This window comes from Phragmites australis, chromosome 6, assembly GCF_958298935.1.
Source record: "Phragmites australis chromosome 6, lpPhrAust1.1, whole genome shotgun sequence".
In the NCBI taxonomy this organism is placed as follows: Eukaryota; Viridiplantae; Streptophyta; class Magnoliopsida; order Poales; family Poaceae; genus Phragmites; species Phragmites australis.
The window spans coordinates 37,277,810-37,302,312 of record NC_084926.1 but is presented as its reverse complement, the minus strand read 5'-3'; the positions used below and the strand labels follow the sequence as shown (position 1 = coordinate 37,302,312).

At 54.3% G+C, this 24,503-nt stretch overlaps 1 protein-coding gene across 1 annotated transcript; it reads left to right on the top strand.

Moving 5' to 3' along the window:
- The first annotated feature begins 22,848 nt into the window (after positions 1 to 22,848).
- On the top strand, positions 22,849 to 24,233 carry LOC133920631 (peroxidase P7-like). Its single transcript, XM_062365234.1, has 3 exons — positions 22,849 to 23,115; positions 23,229 to 23,426; positions 23,540 to 24,233. The coding sequence occupies exons 1-3, from the start codon at positions 22,900 to 22,902 to the stop codon at positions 24,101 to 24,103; spliced, it is 978 nt and encodes a 325-aa protein (XP_062221218.1). The 5' UTR covers positions 22,849 to 22,899; the 3' UTR covers positions 24,104 to 24,233.
- The last annotated feature ends 270 nt before the right edge of the window (positions 24,234 to 24,503 follow it).

Sequence of the window (24,503 nt, the reverse complement as noted above, 5' to 3'; positions counted from 1 at the left end):
GTTCTAGGGTCTTCTGTAGTTAGGAATAAAGTTCATGACTAGCATTAACTAAGACAAAGGATTATATTGCATTATAGAACTATACTATACTTACGGTGTAAAATAGTATTCTACACCCTAAAGTCCAACACTCAACCTGATCTATTCTAACCAACCATAAAAACAACACAGTCCACTCCCCCTGTGGTACTGTAGCATCCAGCACAACCTACCTCCCCCGCACGGTCATTGTAGCGGGAGCCCAACCCACCTCCCCCACCGGCTATCGTAGCATCTAGCCTAAACCAATCCCCCATTGGTTACTATAGCACCCGAGTAGATATTTGGTAGCAAACAAGTGTGAGAATTTACTATGACTTAGATTCTTCAGTACTTTTGCTATAGCTTGGATGCTTTTCAAGTACAAGTGTGAAACTTACTATAGGTTAAAAATTAAATTTACTATGAGTTGAAAATTTACTATGGCTTGGATGTTTTCAAGTAGAAGTGTGAAAATATAGTACTGAGAATGGCGACTAGATGAGAGTGAATAAGCGTCACAACAATTTCTTTCAAAATAGATGACATTCTCCTATTTTGTCACCCAACGTATCTAAAAAATGGATCACAACAAAGTGCAATGCAAGACACAAAAATCACAGCCAAAACAGAAGAACCCGGAAGTTCCGAGTTGGATCCGGAAGTTCCGGGTTGAACCGGAAGTTCTGAGTTGAACCAAACAACATTTCAAAATTTTAAAATCCAAAATTGAAAATCCAATCAATGGCGGGTCTCATGATTAGAATCAAACACTAGGTTTCACAGCATACCAATCCATGACTTATCCCCATACAAAACTTGGATCTTCAGAAGAAACACCTAAAGATAAAAAATATAAACATCGGGTGAAGAAAGTCTCCAAGTTGATAGATAGGAGTCAAGGTAATTCAATATCTAATTGTGTACATTTGTACATGAATTTATGCCTCTATCAATGAGAAGAACCACTCCAACATGGTGAAAAAATTTAGCTTAAACATGAAAATGAAAATTACGACCGAAGGATGAAAAACTTGCAAACTCGCAAAGGAACCAATAAAAGGGAAACTAGAAGGAGGTGAATCCAAGCATTAGAAGGATAATAAACTTCATTACTTCTAAAGATCAGACCTATTTTCGGGAGATTATAAAGATTTTTCTCTCAAAAGCTCTCACCTAGTACATCGACTAAGCTCGCCTCTTCCCCTCGTTTAAAACCCTAGCACAAGGCTCTCATAAGGATGACTTAAGGGACTTAAGTGGCTAGTTAACCTCTCCCACAGAGCGCTACCCATCTATTTATAGCTTAGGTTCTTTGACCCCTAAGTTTCCTAACTTGTTCTCAAAATATTTCTCTCTTGTAGTACACTCCTGCATACCACTAAGGATATTTTGGTCTATTTTTCCTCCATCCATCAAACGACCGTGACGTCTTCATGACTTAGCTTCGCCTTGATGCAAACTTCACGATGATATCACGTTCACTTCCATCATTCCCATGATTTTGAGGTCAAACCGCGAAACCCCTTGCACGCTTCTCAAAATGTGACTCACTGTCACTTGCTTGATCTCAAGCAAGCATCCTAATGTCGACACATATACTCCATCTTGCGATCTTGATCGCTGGTAAGTCTCTCCCGCTTCTGATCCCTCGGGCCGCCTTGTCACTTGCACTAGCATCTCTTTCACTTAAATTTGTCAACATGTCATCTCCATCCATCTTCCATACTTTACTTGACCTCCATATGTACAGCTAGGATCACCCTTGACTCTGCACAACCTCCTTGATCATCCGGTACCAAGCACCCTGCTTGGCCCCGATCATCCCGCCGTCAGCCGCCATGTTGCAACCATTATCTACACATTGTGAGACAAGCAAACACATTGTTCCAACTCCAACTCTAGTTAGCCCAAAATCAAATTCTTAGTTGAAATCACATTCCCAAGAAGAATCATGAACACGGTACAAACAAACTTCATCTAGGGTACTCGGAAGTTCCAGGTTCAATTTGAACAGAGGCTCTCGGTTTTGGTTTTCCCAGGAACCCGAAAGTTTTGGGTCCAGGCCGGAAGTTCCGAGTTCATACAACCGAAACTGAACACCGGAAGCTCCAGCGATACAAAAACTCTGAATGCCGGATATTCACTCGGAAGTTCCAGATTCACCAGAATCAACACATCAAAGCTTAAACAAAAACAAAGATCATCAAGCCAAATCAATACCCATATTAGTCACTAATCACAAGCAAATCAAGACACATTTTAACTTGGTTTTTCAATCTCCCCTTTGATGAGTGCATTAACAACTCCCAAAGCACAAATGTATTGATTTAGAGAAATTCAACAAAAGAAGCTCATCCAAGTGATTAAAAACTCGAGAAAGAGCAAAAACATGTCACTTGACATAAGAAAAATTGCAAAAGCTCTAAGAGAGATAGAGGCAAGCCAAAGACCTCAAAAGCCCAATAAAAGCACAAATGCTTCCCCTTGATGAATGCATATTTTTCACATTTTTTTCCTCCCTTCATCATGCAAGATTCTTCTTTGTGGCTTTCTGCATATTTTTCTCCCCTTTTGGTAATGCAAACATCAAGGGCAAAATACTATGCAAAGCATGAACACACAATCCTAATAAACTTTCACAAGTATACCATAAAGCATTTGAAAATACTAAAAATATCAAAGGGCTATGTAAAGTAGAATATTGTCGGTGTATTAGGAACCAGGGGTCCCTGAATCCCGAGACCGGGCCGGCCATCCGCCACATGTCACCATCCCGCGAGGTCCACCCTGCAGGATAAGAAAAAACTAAGTCCCGGGGGAAGGTGCTCGGGGCCGTAGCCTCTAGGTTCCCGAGCACCCCAGTTCCCCGATGATCCGCAGAGTCCAAGTACTGGGAAGGAAGTGCTCGAGAGGTTTCTCGCTTATCCCCGAGTACTGTCGTCCCCCGATGATCCAAACACCGAAGTGCTCGGGAGAGAGTGCTCGGGGCTGCACGTGGCAGCCCCCGAGGACTCGGTTCCCCGAAGGTCTCACCCAAGTACTCGGGAGAGAGTGCTCGGGGCTGCACGTGGCAGCCCCCGAGGACTCGGTTCCCCGAAGGTCTCACCCAAGTACTCGGGAGAGAGTGCTCGGGGCTGCACGTGGCAGCCCCCGAGGACTCGGTTCCCCGAAGGTCTCACCCAAGTACTCGGGAGAGAGTGCTCGGGGCTGCACGTGGCAGCCCCCGAGGACTCGGTTCCCCGAAGGTTCACGCAAGATCGTCCGACGACCCGAAGGGTCCCATCGTCGGGGTGTCAGCCAGTCAAGGGCCCAATGCCGCATTTAATAGGCACGCGCGGCCCGACATCCTGACATTCTCAGCTGCCCACGCCCCAGTGTCAGACCCTGCCATGCACTGGCAGGGGGCGTGGGTCCATTAAATGCACGGGTCCCATCCCGTTTCATCCGGGTGCCTCGGGATAACGTTGCCAGAATCGAAGCGCTCCGCTTGCCACCCTGCCCTGGCAGAAGAACAAGACAGGGTGGGCGCACCGGGCACCTCTGAGGCTGCCCGGTGGGCCCCCTTAATGGCGCCCGAGGGCATCCACAGTGGCGGGTGGTCGGATGCGCGCCGCATTTTTCCACTGCCCCTGTCACTTCGCCAAGACGGAATGATGACGCCTTTCTCCGTGGCACCTTGGCACTGGCACCCCCTCTTTCCCATTCAGGATATGTCGAGGTCGGCGCGCCTATAAAAGGAAAGGATGGAGAACACGTAAAAAGGGAGACCGTAAGAAGAAAAAGAAAGAGGACGCAGACCCTCGAACCAGCTCAAGCCAAGCTAGAACACGAGAGCCTCAAGCCCTCAGTAAGTGGCTCTCTCCTGTAACCAGATACATCCTTGAAGAATTCCCTTCAAGGATAGATATAGCACTCACACAGGAGTAGGGTGTTACGCCCCCGTGCGGCCCGAACCTGTCTAAACCCCGGTGCACCCATCTTTCTCGCACTAGGACGATCATCTCCCACCAGCCACTGCATTTATTTCCGTTTCCCGCTTATTTCCCAAAACAAGCTCGTTCAGGATCATCCCCCCGGCCGAATCTCTAAAGAGGGGTCTCTCGGGATCCCTGCGATAGGAGTTCACCCTCCGACAGCTGGCGCGCCAGGTAGGGGGGAATATCCCTGGATTGTTTGTTTCGCTTTTTTCCCACAGGAAAAGATGGCCGGTGGGCATCGCCTCCAGCGTTCCGGCTCCACTTCCAGTGACGGGGCGCTGCCCGACGCCAGAGGAGGCCCAGTCGCTGCTGCGTACCAGCAACAGCCACCATCCACGTGCGCGTTTTTTCCCGCTCAAGGGGATCAAGGCGTTGGGCCCATCAGGGCCGCCGCCGCCGCTGCCGACGCACTTTCCGACCCCCAGCAGGTGGTCGGGACCCCGGCCGCCCGGTCCGCCTATGGACCGCGTCGGGTGCCACCACGACGCGGGCTCGCTTTCAGCGAGGCTAGCCCAGGGAGCGCGCTGCTTGCAGCACATGCTCTCCTTAGGCACCCGCCCGTTCAGGCCACGCCGAACACTCCGGAAGGTCGGTGGATCCAAGATGTCGTCGCTTTGGTCGGCACTGCTCGTCGCTAGGTGCAGGCCGGGAGTCCTCGCACCACTTCCCGGCATGGTGCCGCCAGAGCCGGCTCCTCAACGGGCAACACCCGCACGGGCTGAGGGGTCTCCAGGCGGAGTGCCGTCCCCCTGGCCGCATCCGAAGCCCAGGACCTTCGTTTGCGCCTTGACGAGCGGAGGGGCCACGAGGATGCCCGAGTTACTCTCGAGCGTCAGCGGGAGACCCGGCAGGGGGTCGGGGCAGAGGACCAAGCTTCCTCTCTCCCGGCCCACGGCCACCGGGGATCCCCGGCTCGCCGCCACTCGCCACCGAGGACCCCCGCTCGCGCTGCGGGGTACGGCACCGGCTGCCGTGCTTTCACCGCCGAGCTCCGCCGGGTCAGGTGGCCTTCCAAGTTCCGCCCCGAGCTGCCGGAGAAGTACGACGGGTCCATCGACCCCATCGAGTTCCTCCAGATCTACACAACGGCCGTCCAAGCGGCCGGAGGCAGCGAAAAGGTGATGGCAAACTACTTTCATGTTGCCCTGAGGGTTTCCGCCCGCTCTTGGCTTATGAACTTACCCCCAGGGTCTATCGGCTCCTGGGATGACCTGTGCCACCAGTTCGTGGCCAACTTTCAGGGCACGTTTACGCGTCCCGGTTTGGAGTGCGACCTCCACGCCGTCCAATAGCAGGAAGGGGAGACGCTACGGCGCTTTATACAGCATTTCAGCCAGGTTCGCAACACCATTCCGCGAGTGGCCCCCCACGCTGTTATTGTTGCTTTCCGGCAGGGCGTCCGCGATGAGCGGATGCTCAAAAAGCTAGGTACGCACGAGATCGAGACCACTGCGGAACTCTTCGCACTGGCCGATAAGTGCGCCATGGCTGCGGAGGCCAGGGCGTGGCATGCTCCTCGCCCCGCCTCCGACCAGCCAAGTTCTTCCTGCTCCGACAAGCGGGAAAAGAAGAAGAGAAGGAAGCGCGAGGCCGCTCCCGTTGAGCCAACCCAGGTCCCCGCTCACAGGGTGCCGCAAGAGCCCGATCACCGGCAAGAGCGCCGTCCGGGTGTCGATCGACGCCCCGTCAGGGCCCCTGCTCGGGCTCCTCCTCGGGCCTCCGTGCCTACGAGGGCCCTGGCTCCAGCAAGGGCACCAGCTCCAGCGAGAGCCCCGGCCCCTGGCCGAGCTCCTGCTCCAGCGAGGGCCCCCGCTCCCGCGGGGCCCGAGCCAGGAAAATGGTGTCCCATACACCTGACCAGATGGCACGACCTCACGGAGTGTCGTACGGTCAAAGGACTCGTGGAGAAGCGCCAGAGGGAGCGTGACGAGTTCCGTGGAGGAGGCGATACTGAGGTCGCCCCCAACAACGCCGAGCTCGGCTTCCAGGAGCCCGAGCACACTGTCGCCTTCATCGACGGGGGCGCGTATACGCCTTCCTCGCGCCGTGGCATCAAGGTCATGCGACGCGAGGTGTGCTCGGCAACCCCGAGCGAAGAGGCCGCAAGGCCCTTAAGGTGGTCGGATACTTCGATCACATTCAGCATGGCTGATCACCCCGCCAGTACTGCAGCCGTGGGGCGACTACCTTTGGTAGTGTCCCCCACTGTCTGCAATGTCAAGGTCGGTAGGGTGCTGATCGACGGTGGTGATGGCCTCAACCTCCTTTCTAAGGAGGCTTTTTAGAAGCTACAAGTATCTTCCCGACGCCTAAAGCCGTCGCTCCCTTTCTGTGGAGTGACCCCTGGGCACTCCCTGCCCCTCGGGCAGGTTGAGTTGCCTGTCACGTTCGGAAGCCGGGACAATTTCCGCACGGAGTGCATCCTCTTCGATGTCGCGGAGCTCCCTCTCCCCTACAACGCCATCCTCGGGCGTCCGGCGCTCGCCAAGTTTATGATGGCCGTGCATTATGCATACCTTACGGTTAAGATGCCCGGCCCCGCAGGCTCCATCTCTGTGATCGCCGATTCCTGCGACGCCGTCTCCTGCGCTGAACAGTCATACATGGCTCTGGTCTCAGCGCAGGCCGAGGTCGATGGCTCTACAGGGGGCCCGGGACCCTCTTCATCCAAACCCCGACTCACCGCCGACACCTCTGTTCCAACGAAGGAGGTCGTGGTGGGCGAAGACGCTACCCAGGTTGTCCGTATCGGCAGCGACCTGGGCAGCAAATAGGAAAGCGCGCTCCTCGCCTTCCTCCAGGCTAACGTAGACGTGTTTGCCTGGCAACCGTCCGACATGCCCGGGATCCCTAGGGAGGTGATCGAGCATCACTTGGCAGTGTGTCCGGACGCCCGCCCGGTGAAGCAGAAGGTCCGGCGGCAGGCGCCAGAGCGCCAGGAGTTTATCCGCGAGCAGGTCAGCAAGCTCCTCAACGCCGGATTCATCCGAGAAGTCCTCCACCCCGACTGGCTAGCAAACCCAGTCATCGTCCCAAAAGCCAATGGCAAGCTCCGCATGTGCGTGGACTACACCGACCTAAATAAGGCTTGCCCTAAAGATCCCTTCCCCTTACCTCGCATTGATCAAATTATAGATTCAACTGCGGGATGCGATCTTTTATGCTTTCTAGATGCAAACTCTGGGTATCACCAGATTCGCATGGCCGTAGGGGACGAGGAAAAAACTACTTTTACCACCCCGGTGGGGACTTATTGCTACATGTCAATGCCTTTCGGCTTGCGCAACGCTGGATCCTCCTTCCAGCGCGCTATTCGTATTACTCTTGACTCGCAGGTTGGCCGTAACGTCGAGGCTTACATCGACGACCTCGTGGTCAAAACCCGAGACCGTGCCACCCTGCTCGAGGACCTTGCCGAGACTTTCAATAGTCTCCGTTCTACCCGCCTCAAACTCAACACGGAGAAGTGTGTCTTCGGGCTGCCGGCGGGCAAGCTCCTTGGTTTCTTGGTCTCTGGCCGAGGAATCGAGGTTAATCCAGAAAAGATCCGGGCCATCGAGCAAATGCGACCCCCGGTTTGACTCAAGGAGGTCCAGCGCCTCACCGGCTGCATGGCAGCCCTCGGGCGCTTCATCTCCAAGCTCGGGGAGCGAGGGCTCCCCCTCTTCAAGCTTTTGAAGAAATCCGATCGTTTTGACTGGACGCCGGAGGCCGAGCAGGCCTTCCGCGACTTAAAGAAGTACCTTACTTCGCCGCCCGTGTTGGTGGCTCCCTTTCAAGGTGAGCCCCTATTACTCTACGTTTCGGCCACTCCTCAGGTCGTGAGCGTAGTGCTGGTGGTGGAGCGCGACGAGTGTTTGGGGCCGGGTGCTGGGTCCCAGCTCCCAGAGGCCCCCGACCACTCACTTGTCCTCGCGGCTCCCCCTGGGCAAGGGGTCGAGCCCGAGCACACTGCTCTTCCCAGCCAAGGAGTCGAGCCCGAGTGCCCGGCCAGCCCCGACCGTGCCGCCAACCCTGGGGGCTGCAGTAGCCCCCCGGGTGGAGCCGCCATCCGGGCTCGCCGGGTGCAGCGACCGGTGTACTTCGTCAGCGAAGTCCTCCGGGAAGCCAAGACAAGATATCCCCAAGCGCAAAAGCTACTCTATGTTGTGCTCGTCGCCTCCCGGAAGCTGCGCCACTACTTCCAGGCGCACAAGGTCTCGGTGGTTACCACTTATCCACTGGGACCCATTCTCCGAAACCGGGAAGGCACCGGGCGCGTTGTCAAATGGGCAGTAGAGCTGGCGGAGTTCGACCTACACTTCGTCAGTCGCCAGGCAATCAAAAGCCAGGCGCTCTCTGACTTCTTGGCAGAGTGGACGCCCGTCCCCTGCGTCGTCCCAGAAGAGGTTTCTGCCTATCCCGGGCACGACGCGCCCGGGTAATGGGTCATGCACTTCGACGGCTCCCTCTCGCTGAAAGGCGCAGGGGCCGGAGTGGTTCTCACCTCCCCAACGGGTGAAGAGCTCCGGTACGTCGTACAGTTGCAATTCCGCGCATCCAACAACATGGCGGAGTATGAAGGTCTCATCGCCGGCCTCCGGGCTGCGGTGGGGCTCGGGATTCGTCGCCTCCTGGTCAAAGGGGACTCACAACTGGTCGTCAACCAGGTATCCAAGGAGTACCAGTGCACGGATCCTCAAATGGCGGCGTACGTGGCTGCAGTCAGAAAGCTCGAGAGACGCTTCGACGGCCTCGAATTGCGGCATATCCCTCGCCGCGACAATGCTCCGGCCGACGAGCTCTCTCGCCTGGTCTCCTCACGTGCGCGCGTCCCTGCCGGAGTCTTTGAAGAAAGACTCGCACGGCCTTCCGTCCTGCCTGCCGAACAGGATGAAGGGGAAACCTCGAACTCAATTCAGGGGACCCCGGCGGTGCCCTCAGTGGGAAGCCCCGTCAGGGCGCCGCCGTCCGGCGAGTGCGCTGTGCTCGCCGAATGTTCTCAAGATGCCTCGTGGATGTCTGACATCCGAGGGTACTTGAAAGAAAAGTTCCTACCCGAGGATGAGGCGTCTGCCGAAAGAGTTGCTCGGCAGTCCAGACGCTATGCCATAGTAGATGGGGATCTCTATCGGCGTAGCGCAGGAGGTGTCCTCCTGAAATGCATCTCCCGGGCAGAAGGCGGCAATCTTCTCGCTGAGGTCCACGAGGGCGAGTGCGGTGGCCATTCATCGTTCCGCACGCTGGTCGGGAAGGCCTTCCGGCAAGGTTTCTATTGGCCTACAGCTCTCCAGGATGCTTCCGAGTTGGTTCGGCGCTGCAGGGCGTGCCAGTTCCATGCAAAGCAGATTCACCAGCCAGCTCAGGCTCTTCATACCATTCCCCTGTCATGGCCTTTCGCGGTCTGGGGTTTGGACATTCTGGGTCCATTCCCCCGAGCAATCGGGGGCTATGCATACCTATATGTCGCTATCGACAAGTTCACCAAGTGGCCGGAGGCGGTCCCAGTCATCAAGGTGACCAAAAACACGGCGCTCCAGTTTATCCGCGGCATCACCAGCCGCTTTGGCGTCCCGAACCGGATCATCACCGACAACGGCACCCAGTTCACAAGTGCCTTGTTCGGGGACTATTGCGAAGATCTCGGCATCAAGCTCTGCTTCGCTTCCGTCGCTCATCCTTGGAGTAACGGGCAGGTCGAGCGCGCCAACGCGGAGATACTAAAGGGCCTCAAAACCCGGACCTATAACGTGCTCGCTAAGCACGGGAAGGGATGGGTGGACGAGCTGCCAGCCGTGCTGTGGGCCAATCGGACTACGCCAAGCCGCGCCACCGGGGAGACTCCGTTCTTCCTCGTCTATGGCGCCGAAGCAGTCCTCCCCTCCGAGCTCACTCTGGGCTCCCCTCGAGTGCATGCATACTCTGAGGGTGAGCAGGAGCGGCAAAGACGCGACGACGTGGACTACCTGGAAGAGCGCCGGCGGCGTGCCGCTGTCCGGGCGGCTCGGTATCAGCAGAGTCTACGGCGGTATCATCTGCGCCATGTCCGGGCCCGGTCTCTCGAGGTGGGGGACCTAGTTCTCCGACGCGTCCAGTCGCGCGAAGGAATGAATAAGCTATCCCCTGTGTGGGAAGGTCCTTTCACCGTGATCGCGGTCCCGCGGGCAGGTTCTTTCAGGTTGGCGACGGAGGAAGGACAGCCACTCCCGAATCCGTGGAACATTGAGCATCTCCGACGCTTCTACCCGTAGATGGTTGTGCTCGTGGCTCAGGTCAGCAAGGCCGGGGGCTTCTCCCCGCCCAAGCAGTCCGAGGGCTTCGCCCCTTGGGTAAGTCGCTGTCGCCCAACCTTGTAAATATTGCACATTCAGTATTTCGATAAGCAATCACTATGTCAACATATTTTTTCTGGATTCCGTATGTTTAATCTGTCTGGTGAGGTGCTCGGTTGTGCGAGAAAAAGTTCGCTCTCTCATTTTCCCCGCTGATAAAAGAATCCCAACCGGTATGCATGCGAGCAGTCGCCGCTGACTTACGTCCGGCATGGTAGGCTGTGGTGTTCGGTGTCGTGGCAGGCTCCCGGGCACTACCAAGTTTCGGGGTGCTCTGGGTAATCCCATCACTCGAGCCACTCGAGTAGTCCGGAGCTCGGGCCCCCGGAGCGGGCTGTTGGTGCTTGGTCTGGTCTGTCATGCCCAGGCGCCATCGAACCATAGGACCTCTGGGTTATGCCTCTGCCCGCTCTTGTCCGTTGGTTTGGGTGTTCGAGAGGTCTCGGGTCGAAAACGAGAGCAGTCTATAGCAAGTACCACACTAACAGAGCGCACCAGACAAAGAAATTCTATATTCTCTCTTAAGTCACAGGCTGGCAATCGCGAGCAGTTCGGCCGCGAGGGCTTCGATGCCCCGGTCTCTGGTCGGCCCCAAGGGTCCTCGGGTGATCCTACCACTTATGCATGGGTGGTCGAGATCACCCGACCCCAGGAGCCTCGTATGCCTCTGGGCACTCGGGCGCTCCGTTGAAAGAATCAAGTCCCCGGGCACCCGAGCTCGGAAGCACACCCCTCCTGGATCGGTTGGCCGGAAGACCGACAGCTGTCCGGTGAGTGGTTATATTCAGACAAGTCTGCTTTAAGTAAATTTATGTCCTCGAGTCACTCTCGAGGGCTCTCGCGCTTTAATCTGTTCGGCGAGGTGGTTTCCTCGCACGCAAAAACCCTACCACGTGTCTACTTTTTTTTCAGAACGACAGAGCGGTTTGTAGAAAGGAGTAGCGCGTGTGCGGTAATGTCTGACCGAAGCCCTTCGTGGTGGTCGTGGTGTTCGGTCCGCTTTTAAGGACCCCGAGCACTACCGAGTCCTCGGGTACCCTGGGTAATCCTATCACTCGAGCTGCTCGAGTAGTCCGGAGCTCAGGCCTCGGGGGCGGGCTGTCAGTGCTCGGTCCGGCCCGTTTTAAAGCCCGGGCACCACCGGACCACGAGGACTCTTGGTCACATTCTCGCCCGCACGCGTCTCCCTTCTACTAACTGAGTGGTCGCAAAGTGAGAAAGTGTTCACTAGGTATGGCGTGTTCCGAGCGGGATCGATCTATCTCCCGGGCAAGGAAGTCTGTGTTTTTGTTTCTTAACTTAGGCAAATACGGACTCGCAAGAGCTCGAAGGCCGACTACGCCAGCAGCAGCGATCAGGGCAACTTCATTCTCGGGGACGGGAAGGTCGGGAACGGCCCGACTGAGTACTCCCCGGGACTTCAAGGTGAAACTCCAGAAGAAGCATCAAACACTCAGAGAAACTGGAGTTGCGAGCCCAAGGAAAAGTTGCCATTAATATTCACAGGATATGTACAAGGCTTTTTTCTAAGGTTTCACTCCTACATCAACATTCATCAAGACAACAAAAGAAAAAAGACTACAAAAGATCTAGTCAGCAGCAGAGGCGTCGGCTGAATCCTCTGAGTCGTCCCCGGGGGCTGGCGGCGGCGGCACCTCTCGCCTAAAGCCGGCCGCCACCACGGCGGCGGTACTCCGGACCGCTACCCGGGCGGCCTCTCCCTCAGCCTCGACCATCCCTCCCGCGCCGGCTCCAGCGGGAAGTCTGGGTCCCTGCTTCGGTAGCAGGCCAGAACGTGCTCGGCCACTGCATGTGCCAAGCCACGTCCCTCCCGGGCGGCGAGTTCCTGGACTGCCCAAGGCAGGGCCTCGAGGCGCTCGCAGACCTGCTGCAGCCCCAACACTTGTCGTGCGGGGCCGTCGCCCTTCTCACCTTCAACGAGCCGTCCGAGACCACCCTTCTCTACGGCCCGCCGCATCCGCCGGAGTATGTCTTCCAGCATATGCTCGAGGTTGACCCGCGAGACAAAGGCGGTCTCGAGCTTCTCCTTGGCGGCCCGCAGCTGTGCCTCGAGTCCCTGGTTCCCGACCGGACCGGAAGAACCGCCAACTGCTGCGGGGGCGGCAGCCTGCTTCGTCTTGGCCACCATCTCGGACAAAGCGCGTTCGCGGGCGGCCAGTTCCGCCTCATGCTTCGCGTTCTGCTCCGCCCTGGTCGCCATGGCCGCCACCGCCGCGTCAGCCGCGCCCTCTCGGCGACTCAGTTCGCCTTCTCGGTGACTCAGCTCGCCCTCCCGCCGGACCAGCACGTCCTCCTGCTGAGTCACCGAATCCTCCCGAACATCGAGCTCCGACGCTAATAGTTCGTTGTTCACCTCCCGCAAGGAAACGTCCTCTTCCCAACGGTGGATCTCTTCCCTGATCTTCCGAAGGTCGTCTTCCCTGCGCTGGAGGTCGGCGCACGTCTTCTCGGTCGCGCCCTCCCGGCGGATCAGCTCGGCTTGCCGCTCCTCTGCAGCCTGCTCCCGGGCTGCGATTGCTACCTCCCTCTCCTATGCCTGCCCAATCCTGGTAAGGGCCTCGACAGCTTGCTGCCTCGACGCCTCAGCCAGGCGGGCGGCGTCTTCTCGCTCCCGCGCGGCTTCTGCCCGCGCGGTCTTCAAAACTTCCTGTTCCCGCGCGACTTCCGCGCGGATGTCTTCTAGGAGCTTCTGCTCCCGCGCGGCCGCCACACGGGCCTCCTCCTGGGCGCCCGCCAGCTGCGCCTTCTCCAACGTCAGGCGGGCGCGCTCAGCTTCAAGCTCCCCCTCCTTGGCATCCACCGCTGCGCCCAGCCGCCCGACCGCTACTTTGACGCCTTCAATGGCGGCCAGGAAAGGGTCGGTGGGCTGGCCGGGCGCCGGTGGGGCCCAGGCTTCTCCGCAGAGTGCCTCCAGGGGGGCCGAGCTCTCTGCAGGGCCCTGCGCTGCCATCCGCCCTGGGCTCTGCCTGCCCGGGGTAGGCTCCGCCGGCGCCGAAGACTCGGACGGCGGCCGCATTCCCGCGTCGGCCGCCCTGTCCGCCGGCCCCGGCAAAGCGTCCGCCTCCACCATCATTCGCCCCGGGCTCTCCACGCCCGGGGTAGGTTCCGCCGGCGCCAAGGATCCGAACGTTTGCTCCATCCTCCTCTCGGCCGCCGCCTCCGTCTCTCTCCCGCTGGCCGCCACGACGATTGGCGCCTCCGCCGATCCTGTGCCCGCCTCCACCGGAGCTGCAGGCGGGCTCGTTTCTGGTCTCGGCGCCCGCTCTTTCTCCGTTGCAGTAGCACCTACGGCCGGCCTACGGGAGACAGATGAAAAATGCCGAAGCTTAGTTCGGGACAGAAATGCCCATAGAAAAGCAAGAAAGGAGACTCACCGATACCGCCATTTGGCCGCTGGGAGCCTGATGTCCGGGTCCGGCATCGTCGGTCCGGACTCTTCCCGCCGCCTCTTCCGCTGAGGGCTCGGCTGAACCGCTGCGGGGGCCTCGGGTGCCGCCGCACGAGTCTCGGTTTCCGCCATGCGGGTCGCGGGCGCCGGTGCAGGCCCCATCCGCACCAGGCGCGGCTCCAGCACCGGAAATACCGCCGCTGCCGTTGGCGACGGCGGAGAGTCCGGCACCAGGATCCTCGACGACTTCGGTGGCGCCCTCCTCTCTGGCACGGCGGCTGCTGCTTGCGGCGGCCCCGTCGCCAGCCCGCGCCGAGCTAGCAGTAGTCTCCTTGCCAAGCAGCTCCTCTAGCCCGGGGAGTTCGGAGGCCTCGGGACTCCGGCTTCTTGGCCGGTCCACAGGCCCCTGGGCGTCGAACTCCGGCAGCCCCGCCATAATGGCCACCCGGTTGGGGTTGGCGCAGAGCGCCATCTCCGGCCACGGGAGCTCCGTCCGGCCCATGTCCTCCGTTCCGGTGATCACCCTTGTCATCCCCCGCAGTTCCGCCTGCCCCAGATCCCAGCTCACGCCGATCTGGGTCCTAGTGATGTCCTCCGGCCCGGTATAGAACCAGCTCGGCCGGGCCCGCTCTCGCAAGGGCGCCAGCCGACGGCGCAGGAAGTCCACGACCACCATGACAGAGGTCAGCCCGGACTCGCACAATTCCAGGATGCGCTCCAGCACCGGCTTCAGTCTCGCGTCTTCCGGCGGCGGCGCCTCCCATGTCGATCGCCGAGGCTCCGCCGCCGCCTCCGGCAGCTCGAGGCGCTCATGGGGGTCGACGTCGACGAAGAACCAGTCCCGTCGCCACTCCTCCCACTTGTTGCGCAGCACCTGGGGAATGTAACGATCCCCCAGGCCGTCTCGGAGCCGAAGGTTGCAGCACCCCGCGACGTCCACCGTGGAGTACCCCCTCTTCTTCCCCACCGGCCGAAGGACGAAGAAATGACGAAGCAGCGTCGCCGACGGCATCACCCCCACGAACATTTCGCAGAGATGCGCGAAAGTCACCAACACCACCACAGAGTTGGGGCTTAGGTGCACCAGCTGAATGCCGTACGTCTCCAGCACTTGCAGGAAGAAGGCGGAGAACGGCGGCACCAACCCCGCCGCCACAAAAGAGGTGAAGAGAACGGTCCGCCCAGGGACGGTCATCGCCGGCGTTAGGCTCGCCGGCCTCACCACCACAGCACCTTCTTGACCCTCCGGCACCAGCAGTTTCCTGATTTTGTCCGCCGCCTCCTCGTTCCTCAGACGAGACTCCGGCAAGATGCTGTCCGAAGCCTTGTCCCGGCGTCCTCCTCCAACCCTCGTCATCTCGACAAGATGGAAGGTGTTTTGGTGGTGGGGAGAGAGAGAAGGAAGAATGCTCCGGTCGCCTGAGAATTTCCTAAGGGCTTCGGAGCACAAAGAAGGCAGGAGCACAAGTGCGAGAGAGCGTAAAGAGGGGAACGGACCGATCCATTCCCCCTTTTATACCTCAAAGTTCAAAAACTGCCACCCAAACGGTTCGCTCGACGAAGCGTCGCCTCGATCGACGCAACTGCCAGGCGAATCTCCCGCCGATCGCGCGATGTCAGCGGCTGTCAGGCGTATTTTCCTCGATCTGCGCGGCGACCGCGCGTGCCGCCCGTATGGTCATCATACCCTTCGGAAGTTGTGTGGACACGCGTCCACTCATTTTCCCGTTGGGGCATACTTGAGGTCTGGGTCCGCAAGGGTCACCTCTCGAAAGCTTGCTACATGGCGTCTGCACCAGCCTCGGCCTCAGCCGCGACGAAGGGCCCATTCGCAGTCTCCGTCCCGTCGCCTACCAATGGACCCAGGGGCTACTGTCGGTGTATTAGGAACCAGGGGTCCCTGAATCCCGAGACCGGGCCGGCCATCCGCCACATGTCACCATCCCGCGAGGTCCACCCTGCAGGATAAGAAAAAACTAAGTCCCGGGGGAAGGTGCTCGGGGCCGTAGCCTCTAGGTTCCCGAGCACCCCAGTTCCCCGATGATCCGCAGAGTCCAAGTACCGGGAAGGAAGTGCTCGGGAGGTTTCTCGCTTATCCCTGAGTACTGTCGTCCCCCGATGATCCAAACACCGAAGTGCTCGGGAGAGAGTGCTCGGGGCTGCACGTGGCAGCCCCCGAGGACTCAGTTCCCCGAAGGTCTCACCCAAGTACTCGGGAGAGAGTGCTCGGGGCTGCACGTGGCAGCCCCCGAGGACTCGGTTCCCCGAAGGTCTCACCCAAGTACTCGGGAGAGAGTGCTCGAGGCTGCACGTGGCAGCCCCTGAGGACTCGGTTCCCCGAAGGTCTCACCCAAGTACTCGGGAGAGAGTGCTTGGGGCTGCACGTGGCAGCCCCCGAGGACTCGGTTCCCCGAAGGTCTCACCCAAGTACTCGGGAGAGAGTGCTCGGGGCTGCACGTGGCAGCCCCCGAGGACTCGGTTCCCCGAAGGTCTCACCGAAGTGCTCGGGAGAGAGGGCTGGGGGCTGCACGTGGCAGCCCCCGAGGACTCGGTTCCCCGAAGGTTCACGCAAGATCGTCCGACGACCCGAAGGGTCCCATCGTCGGGGTGTCAGCCAGTCAAGGGCCCAATGCCGCATTTAATAGGCACGCGCGGCCCGACATCCTGACATTCTCAGCTGCCCACGCCCCAGTGTCAGACCCTGCCATGCACTGGCAGGGGGGCGTGGGTCCATTAAATGCACGGGTCCCGTCCCGTTTCATCCGGGTGCCTCGGGATAACGTTGCCAGAATCGAAGCGCTCCGCCTGCCACCCTGCCCTGGCAGAAGAACAAGATAGGGTGGGCGCATCGGACACCTCTGAGGCTGCCCGGTGGGCCCCCTTAATGGCGCCCGAGGGCATCCACAGTGGCGGGTGGTCGGATGCGCGCCGCATTTTTCCACCGCCCCTGTCACTTCGCCAAGACGGAATGATGACGCCTTTCTCCGTGGCACCTTGGCACTGGCACCCCCTCTTTCCCATTCAGGATATGTCGAGGTCGGCGCGCCTATAAAAGGAAAGGATGGAGAACACGTAAAAAGGGAGACCGTAAAAAGAAAAAGAAAGAGGACGCAGACCCTCGAACCAGCTCAAGCCAAGCTAGAACACGAGAGCCTCAAGCCCTCAGTAAGTGGCTCTCTCCTGTAACCAGATACATCCTTGAAGAATTCCCTTCAAGGATAGATATAGCACTCACACAGGAGTAGGGTGTTACGCCCCCGTGCGGCCCGAACCTGTCTAAACCCCGGTGCACCCATCTTTCTCGCACTAGGACGATCATCTCCCACCAGCCACTTCATTTATTTCCGTTTCCCGCTTATTTCCCAAAACAAGCTCATTCAGGATCATCCCCCCGGCCGAATCTCTAAAGAGGGGTCTCTCGGGATCCCTGCGATAGGAGTTCACCCTCCGACAAATATGGAGCTCACAAGCACACAAAGACTCAAAAAGATACAATGTCACATGAACATGAAGCTGTACAAGTTCAGTATCAAATTGAAGAATTATTGGCACATTTAAGTTCATATAGCAGAATCATGTTAAAATTGACCACTACATAAGTATCCACTCATGCCGAGGCAATGCAAACATTAAGAGTTAGCTAACTTCAATCTCAAACTAGGCAAACAAGCATTCATGATAGTAGGCTTTGCAAACACTCACATATGAAATCACAACTTTATTAGATCAAGAGATTAAAAAGGATTGAATAATTAGTAATATTTCATTGTAATTCATATTACCCTTAAGTTGACTTTAGCAACCATGGGTTCACTTATTTGGTAAATCACATGAAGCATCAAGATAACCATATTGGATCATATTTTAGCACAGAAAACTTGATTTCTCAATATTATTCAAATTTGCATAAATTATCAAGTTTTCATATAATCAAGTCAAATAGTGCCTTTGCAACATAAGGAATATATGTTCGTCCAAGATTCTATCATGAACTAAATATTTAACAAAGACAGAAAATATAGTGCAATATATATATTCCATAATCCACTATCTTGAACCAAGAAGCTTAGAACAAGATATTCATCAAACTAGCCTTAACACAAACATTAACTAAGCGAAATAAATTACGAACATAATGATCAAGATCGTAGCATTTTATAGTCTACATGATTTATAAAAGCCAAATTTCATCTTAAGGAAAGCTAGCTTGCTTGAAATATTTCAAGTCAAATCATCAAGAGGAGTCTAAGATTAAAAGCTTGCTCCGAACAACTACTCAACTTAGTCCAAATTCAAATTTAGCAAACGAACATGCTAAAGACATACAAGTCAAAGCTCAACTACTATGATTATCTTACAAGATGATACACAATTCAAATGCAACAAAAGTAAGATGGAGTATATACAATTGAAACTCTCTCTCACACAATGCCATAGGGATGCCACACTCCAAGCTCCCCCCTCAAATAGGAAAATCTTGTTGCATCTAGAGGCTTGGTGAAAATATCAGCAAATTGACGTTAGGTATCAATGTATCTCAAGTCAATATCTCTCTTCTCATTATGGTATCTCAAGAAGTGGAATCTCACATCTATGTGTTTGATTCTGGAGTATTGGACTGGGTTATTGGCTAAGTTGATAGCATTGGTGTTGTCATATAAAAATGGCACACTCTTAAAATCTAACCCAAAATCCTTCAAGGTAGTAACCATTCACAAAATCTAAGAATAAGAGCTAGCGGCGGTAACATATTCAGCTTCAGCAGTTGACTGCGCAACACTAGACTGTTTGCAAGAAGACCAAGATACAAGAGAGGTACCCAAAAAATGACAAGTATCAGATGTACTCTTCCTATCAATTCTACAACCAGCAAAATCTGCATTTGAAAAACCATGAAGAGAGAGAAGAAGATGTAGAAAAAAAAACCATACTCAAGGTGTGTTTGAGATACCTCAATATGCACTTCACCGTTTGGCGGTGAGATGTCCTTGGTGACACTTGGGAGCAAGCACATAAGTAGACGGCAAAGTGGATACCGAGTCTTGTCACTGTCAGGTACAGGAGGGAGCCAATCAAGCTTCTATACTTCCGCTGGTCCTCATCACCATCTTCATCCGAATCAATCACAGTCGAGGTAACCATCGGTGTCACCAGGGGCTTTTCATCGCTCATGTCGAACTTCTTCAACAAATTTTTGGTTTACTTCATCTGGTGGACAAATATATCTTGCTTGCATTGCATGATTTGCAGCCCAAGGAAGAACGAGAGCTCGTCCATCATCGACATTTTAAATTTCTTGCTCATAGTATCTGCAAACTTGGTCACAAGTGCATGATAAGAGCAAAAAAAAAATGATATCATCTACGTATATCTGAACAAGAAGAAAATTATTGGCATGCCTAAAAGTAAACAAAGTTTTATCCACTTACCCCATCACATACCCATGCTGTAGCAATAAAAACTTAAGCCTGTCATAGCAAGTCCTAAGCGTCTACTTAAGCCTATACAAAGCTTTCTAAAGCTTGTACTCTATATAGATATTTTGGGTGCTCGAAACCTAGGTGGTTGCTTAACATAGACCTCTTTCTCTATGAAGCATTTTAGTAAAGCACTCTTGATATACATTTGATACAACTTAAAATCATGGGATGCCGCAAATGCAAGGTGGATCCTAATGGCTTTTAGCCTAGCTACCGGTGTAAAGGTCTCTCTAAAGTCTATCCCCTCTATTTGAGTGAAGCACTGGACCACAAGTCTAGCTTTGTTTCTAACAGCTAACCCATCCTCCCCTTGTTTATTCTTGAAGACCTATTTAGTGCTTATGGTATGAATGTTAGGGGTGGCTTTACAAGGACCCAAACTTGGTTTCTCTTAAAGTTTTCTAATTCTTCATGCATGGTATTGACCTAATTTAAATAAGAAAGAGTGTGTCCAATATCATGAGGCTCAAAAGTGGTAACAAAAGCAGAATTAGTGAAATGAGCATGGTGAGCGGATTTAGACCTCGTTACCCTTTCATTGAGGTCTTTGATCATCATCTATGGAGGGTGTCACCGCTGAATGTGTTGAGGGGCTTCGAGCTACAAGATGAAATCCCCCTCAATCGTTGCTGGTGCAGGATTGAAAGCAGCTGAAGTGGAAGTAGAGGCTGCAGGACCCTCTACCTGTGTAGAAGTAGCAGGAGCTAGCTTTGAGGCAGGTGCGATGACAGAAAGTAGTGGATCATCCTCATCATCACCGAGACCTGGAATGTTGCCATCAACAAAGATGGTTTCTCTCATCTCTTGATCACCTGCACACTCAAGGACAGAGCTAGCACAAATGGTTGATTCATCAAAAGTCACATCACAGGATTTCATGATGGTGTTACTGTCAAGATTATAAACCTTTTAAGAATGACCATGAAGAGAATACTCTAAGAAAATTCCATTAGAAGAACATGACTCGAACTTGTCAAGATTACAACGCTTTAGGATGAAGCATCGACAGCCAAAAACTCTCAAATGAGAAACCCTTGGCTTCCTCCCAAAGCACAATTCATAAGAAGTCACATTCAAAATCGAGCGCAAGAAAATTCGATTGGAGTTAAAACAAGATGTGCTAATAGCCTTCACTCAAAACTTTCTATGAGTCCTATGCTCATCGAGCATCGTCCTAGCCATCTCCACCAAAGTGTGATTTTCCTTCTCAACCACACATTGTGCTGAGGAACGTGTGGGGCAGAAAATTGATGCTCAATGCTTTGTTCAAGATAAAAAGCATCAAAGAGATAGTTCTTGAACTCGGTGCTATTATCACTACGAATTATTTTCAATGCACTAGGAAATTCCTTGAACAATCTCAAAGCTAAGCTCCGAAAGTGTGAGAACACTTCATCCTTACTCATAAGAAAGAACACCTAAGAGTGATGAGAGAAGTCATCAATAATGACAAGTATATGCCACTTTCCACCCAGTTAACACGTGGTGGGAGCGGGAGCAAAGGTGCGCGGGGCAAGGGCGACACATGGTGGGCGCAGGGGCATGTGGGCGTGGGCTTAGCCGGCGCGTCACGTGGCTGGCAGGCATAAGGGCTTGCGCGCTGCGCGTGGGCGAGAATGGGCACGTGGCCGGCGCAACCACATGGTGCGCTCTGATCGGGGTGGGGCGAGCTGGGCTGGGGTGGGCTAGGCCAGGTTGGGTGTATAATTGCTATTCTACACCCAACTTGACCCAGCCCACCCCGCCAACCAGCCACCCGACCCAGTCAGAGCGTGCCACGCAGCTGCGCCAGCCGCGCGCCAGCCAGCCATGTGGAGCATCGGCTGCACGCGCGCCCCTACCCCCACGCCCGCCACATGTCACCCTCGCCCCGCACACCTGTGTCCTTGTCATCCTCCGCCTACATAAGCTACTTAAAGATACTGGTAATTATTGAACAAACTACTGAAACTACTGGCAACTACTAACAACTGCTAATACTATTGACATAAACTACTAATCAATTTTACTATAACTTATAACTATTGAATACTGAACTACTGACGACTAACGCCACTACTAAACAATAACTACTTATACTACTAAACAAACTATTGATGCTACTGGTAATTACTGACAACTAGTATCACCACTGGCACAAACTACTGAACAATTTTACTATAACTTGAAACTACTAACAACTATTGGTACTACTGAACAAAAACTACTAAACAACCTACTGGTAACTACTAATACTACTAATACTACTGACATAAACTACTGAACAAATGCACTATGATATGGAACTACTGATATAAACTACTAAAATTTTTTAGTATGACTTATAACTATTGAATACTAAACAACTGACGACTACTGAACATTTTTTCTATAACTTGAAACTACTGACATAACTACTGAACAAAACTACTAGCAACTACTAAAATATCCAAACCATAATAAATTTTCACACTTCTGCTTAAAACATCAAAACTATAATAAATTTTTATACAACCTATAGCAAAAATACCGAAGAATCCAAAGTTATAGTAAATTCTCACGCTTGCTAGTTACCAAAGAACTATTCAGATGCTATAGTAACTAATAGGGGAGTGGGTTTTGCCCGCTGCTACAATGTCATTGGGCGGTGGGTTGGTCTTGTGCTACAGTACCGACTGGTCGATTGGCCGGGAGGCCGCTACAGTACCATAGGGGGAGTAGGCAAGGTTGTTTTGTTGCTTGGCTGGGTTAGACTATAATACTATTCTATACTATAGGTGTAGTATAAGTATAAGTGTATATATATATATATAAAGAGGAAAAATATGATTGACCAACACTAATGATCAACTCGATCGTGTATTATTTGCGTTTGTGAATGCCTTGCGCGCAAGTACTTCTCCAGGCTGGACATAAACAGGATCATGATTGTAAATTGCGCACGGTACTTGCTCATGTATATATAACTGAGGTGTGATGCCATATATATTAGCTCCTGTCAATGTTCTCCTGGCTCCGAAAATCAAGTTTAGTTTACCACGCGTCGCACGAGCCACTTCGACATGCGGACACGTTCAAGTATGAGGCGATCCTGCTGTTATGCGCGTATGCGTGTCGCCAGCACATGCACAATATTCATCTTCGCTGGCCGCGCAATGCATGTGGGGCTGCCACTACTAAAAAATAATTTAATAGTATATTTTAGTGTAAACCGTTCTACAGACTCTTTCTGTATAAAAATTATTTCAGACGGTTTCAAACTAAAATCAGGGCATCCTAATATATGTCTTCAATAGTAAAATGTGAACCGTGCATATACATCACACTTCGAGAAATCAGGGCATCCAATGCAACGGCGAGCAAAATCGGATGATAAATAGAAGATTTTCAGCTGCAAATAATTTTGGGCAGCCTATAATCAGATAAGTTGGCAAACTACTTTGTAGTTGTACCTTACGCAACAATTAACGGATAATGCCGGAATTGAGGACAGAATCACATAACAGCAAGGAGTCTCAACATCATCGTATGACTTCATCCAGATTCTCCAAATACATGGCCACATGGGAGAGAGGCGAAGTCGAAAGGTGCCCATTTGCATGAGTGCAGCGCCAGAGCGCTATAAATAGAGGCACTACGCAGACACCTGAGCTCGTGCCAGCAACAAGGAAGGCAGTTGCCTAGCAATCTAGAAAAGACTTGCAATTGTGAGCCAGCTCGCCATGGCTTCGTCAATAGCTGGCCATTGCTTTCTTCTTGCGCTTTTCCTGTTCTTCTCTGCCACCCACGGGCAGCTCAAGGAGGACTTCTACGCCAAAACCTGCCCATCATTGGATTTGAAGGGCATCGTGCGCAACGAGTTGAGTCGTGTACTCCCCACCGACCGCCGGATGGGCGCCTCCCTCCTCCGGCTTTTCTTCCACGACTGTTTCGTTCAGGTACCAACCCCCTTTCTTTCCTCCTTTCTCCCATCTCTTATGGGCCTTCTACCTCAGATATGATAGTTCAAATTAACTTCAAATTCTGTGTCACGGCGGCATTTGTTTTGCAGGGCTGCGACGCGTCGGTTCTTCTGGACAACGACAAGCAACGGGGCATCGTCAGCGAGAAGGACGCCGGCCCGAACAAGAACTCCCTGCGCGGCTTCAAGGTCATCGATGACATCAAGACGGCCGTCGAGGCCAGCTGCTCCCGCGTCGTCTCCTGCGCTGACATCCTCGCCGTCACCGCGCGGGAGGCCGTCGTCGCTGTACGTACACATGCATATATAGACACGCTACCCTGCATATAAAACGTGTAGTTGTTAAGCACGTAGTTAACGTACCTGCTGAACCCAAGACATATGCATTGCGATCGCTGTAGCTCGGTGGACCAAGCTGGACGGTGCTGCTCGGCCGGCGCGACTCGATGAACGGGAGCCCGGACAAGGCGAACAGCGACCTCCCGTCGCCAGACTCCGACCTCAGCACGCTCATCACGGCATTCGGCAACAAGGGCCTGAGCCCGCGCGACCTGACGGCGCTCTCCGGCGCGCACACCATCGGATTCTCGCAGTGCCAGAACTTCCGCGGCCGCATCTACAACGACGCCAACATCAATTCGACGTTCGCCACCCTGCGTAAGGCCAACTGCCCGGCCATGCCCGGCATCGGCGACAGCAACCTGGCCCCGCTGGATGAGCAGACGCAGCTTGTCTTTGACAACAAGTACTACGGGAACCTGGTGGTCAGGCGCGGCCTGCTGCACTCGGACCAGGAGCTCTTCAACGGCGGCTCGCAGGATCAGCTCGTGCGAGATTACAGCTCCGACCCGACCCTCTTCCGCACCGACTTCGCCAACGCGATGAAGAAGATGTCGGAAATCAGCCCGCTCACCGGAGTTCAAGGCCAAATCAGGGTCAAGTGCAGCAGTGTCAACATAAAATAACTGTTGCCGTTGATCGGCACTATGAACACAATCGGGCGTGTTGAGTTGCGTCTGCATGGGACTGTTGGCGTATTTTGTGCCTGAGTTCGTGCGCGTGTGGCTCTGTGCATGCATGTGGTCGTCGCCGTAGTAGTGCATGAACCACCAAGGTGGTATTTTGAGTGACTTTCTCCTGCGCGTCTTGTGGGACGCGGGGGGGGGGGGGGGGGGGGAGTTGCCGTCTGGTATCGTGTGTTTTAGCATGTAATCCGGTCTGTGACTGTGTTTTGCACGTTCGTCCTTCCACTTTAATTAACTGAAAACTGTGCGTGTGTACATTCTGAATGCCGAAGAGTGGCGATACCGTTGAGCGCGCGGGTCTACTCCTACGTGAAAACCTTATGTGAATCCTACGTACGTA

What these genes read in the sequence shown, in the direction of transcription:
- LOC133920631 (XM_062365234.1), top strand. Translation starts at nt 22,900, where the DNA reads ATGGCTTCGTCAATAGCTGGCCATTGCTTTCTTCTTGCGCTTTTCCTG. An exon ending in TCCACGACTGTTTCGTTCAG is followed by an intron (nt 23,116 to 23,228) that starts GTACCAACCCCC and finishes TTTGTTTTGCAG; the next exon opens with GGCTGCGACGCGTCGGTTCT. An exon ending in CGCGGGAGGCCGTCGTCGCT is followed by an intron (nt 23,427 to 23,539) that starts GTACGTACACAT and finishes CGATCGCTGTAG; the next exon opens with CTCGGTGGACCAAGCTGGAC.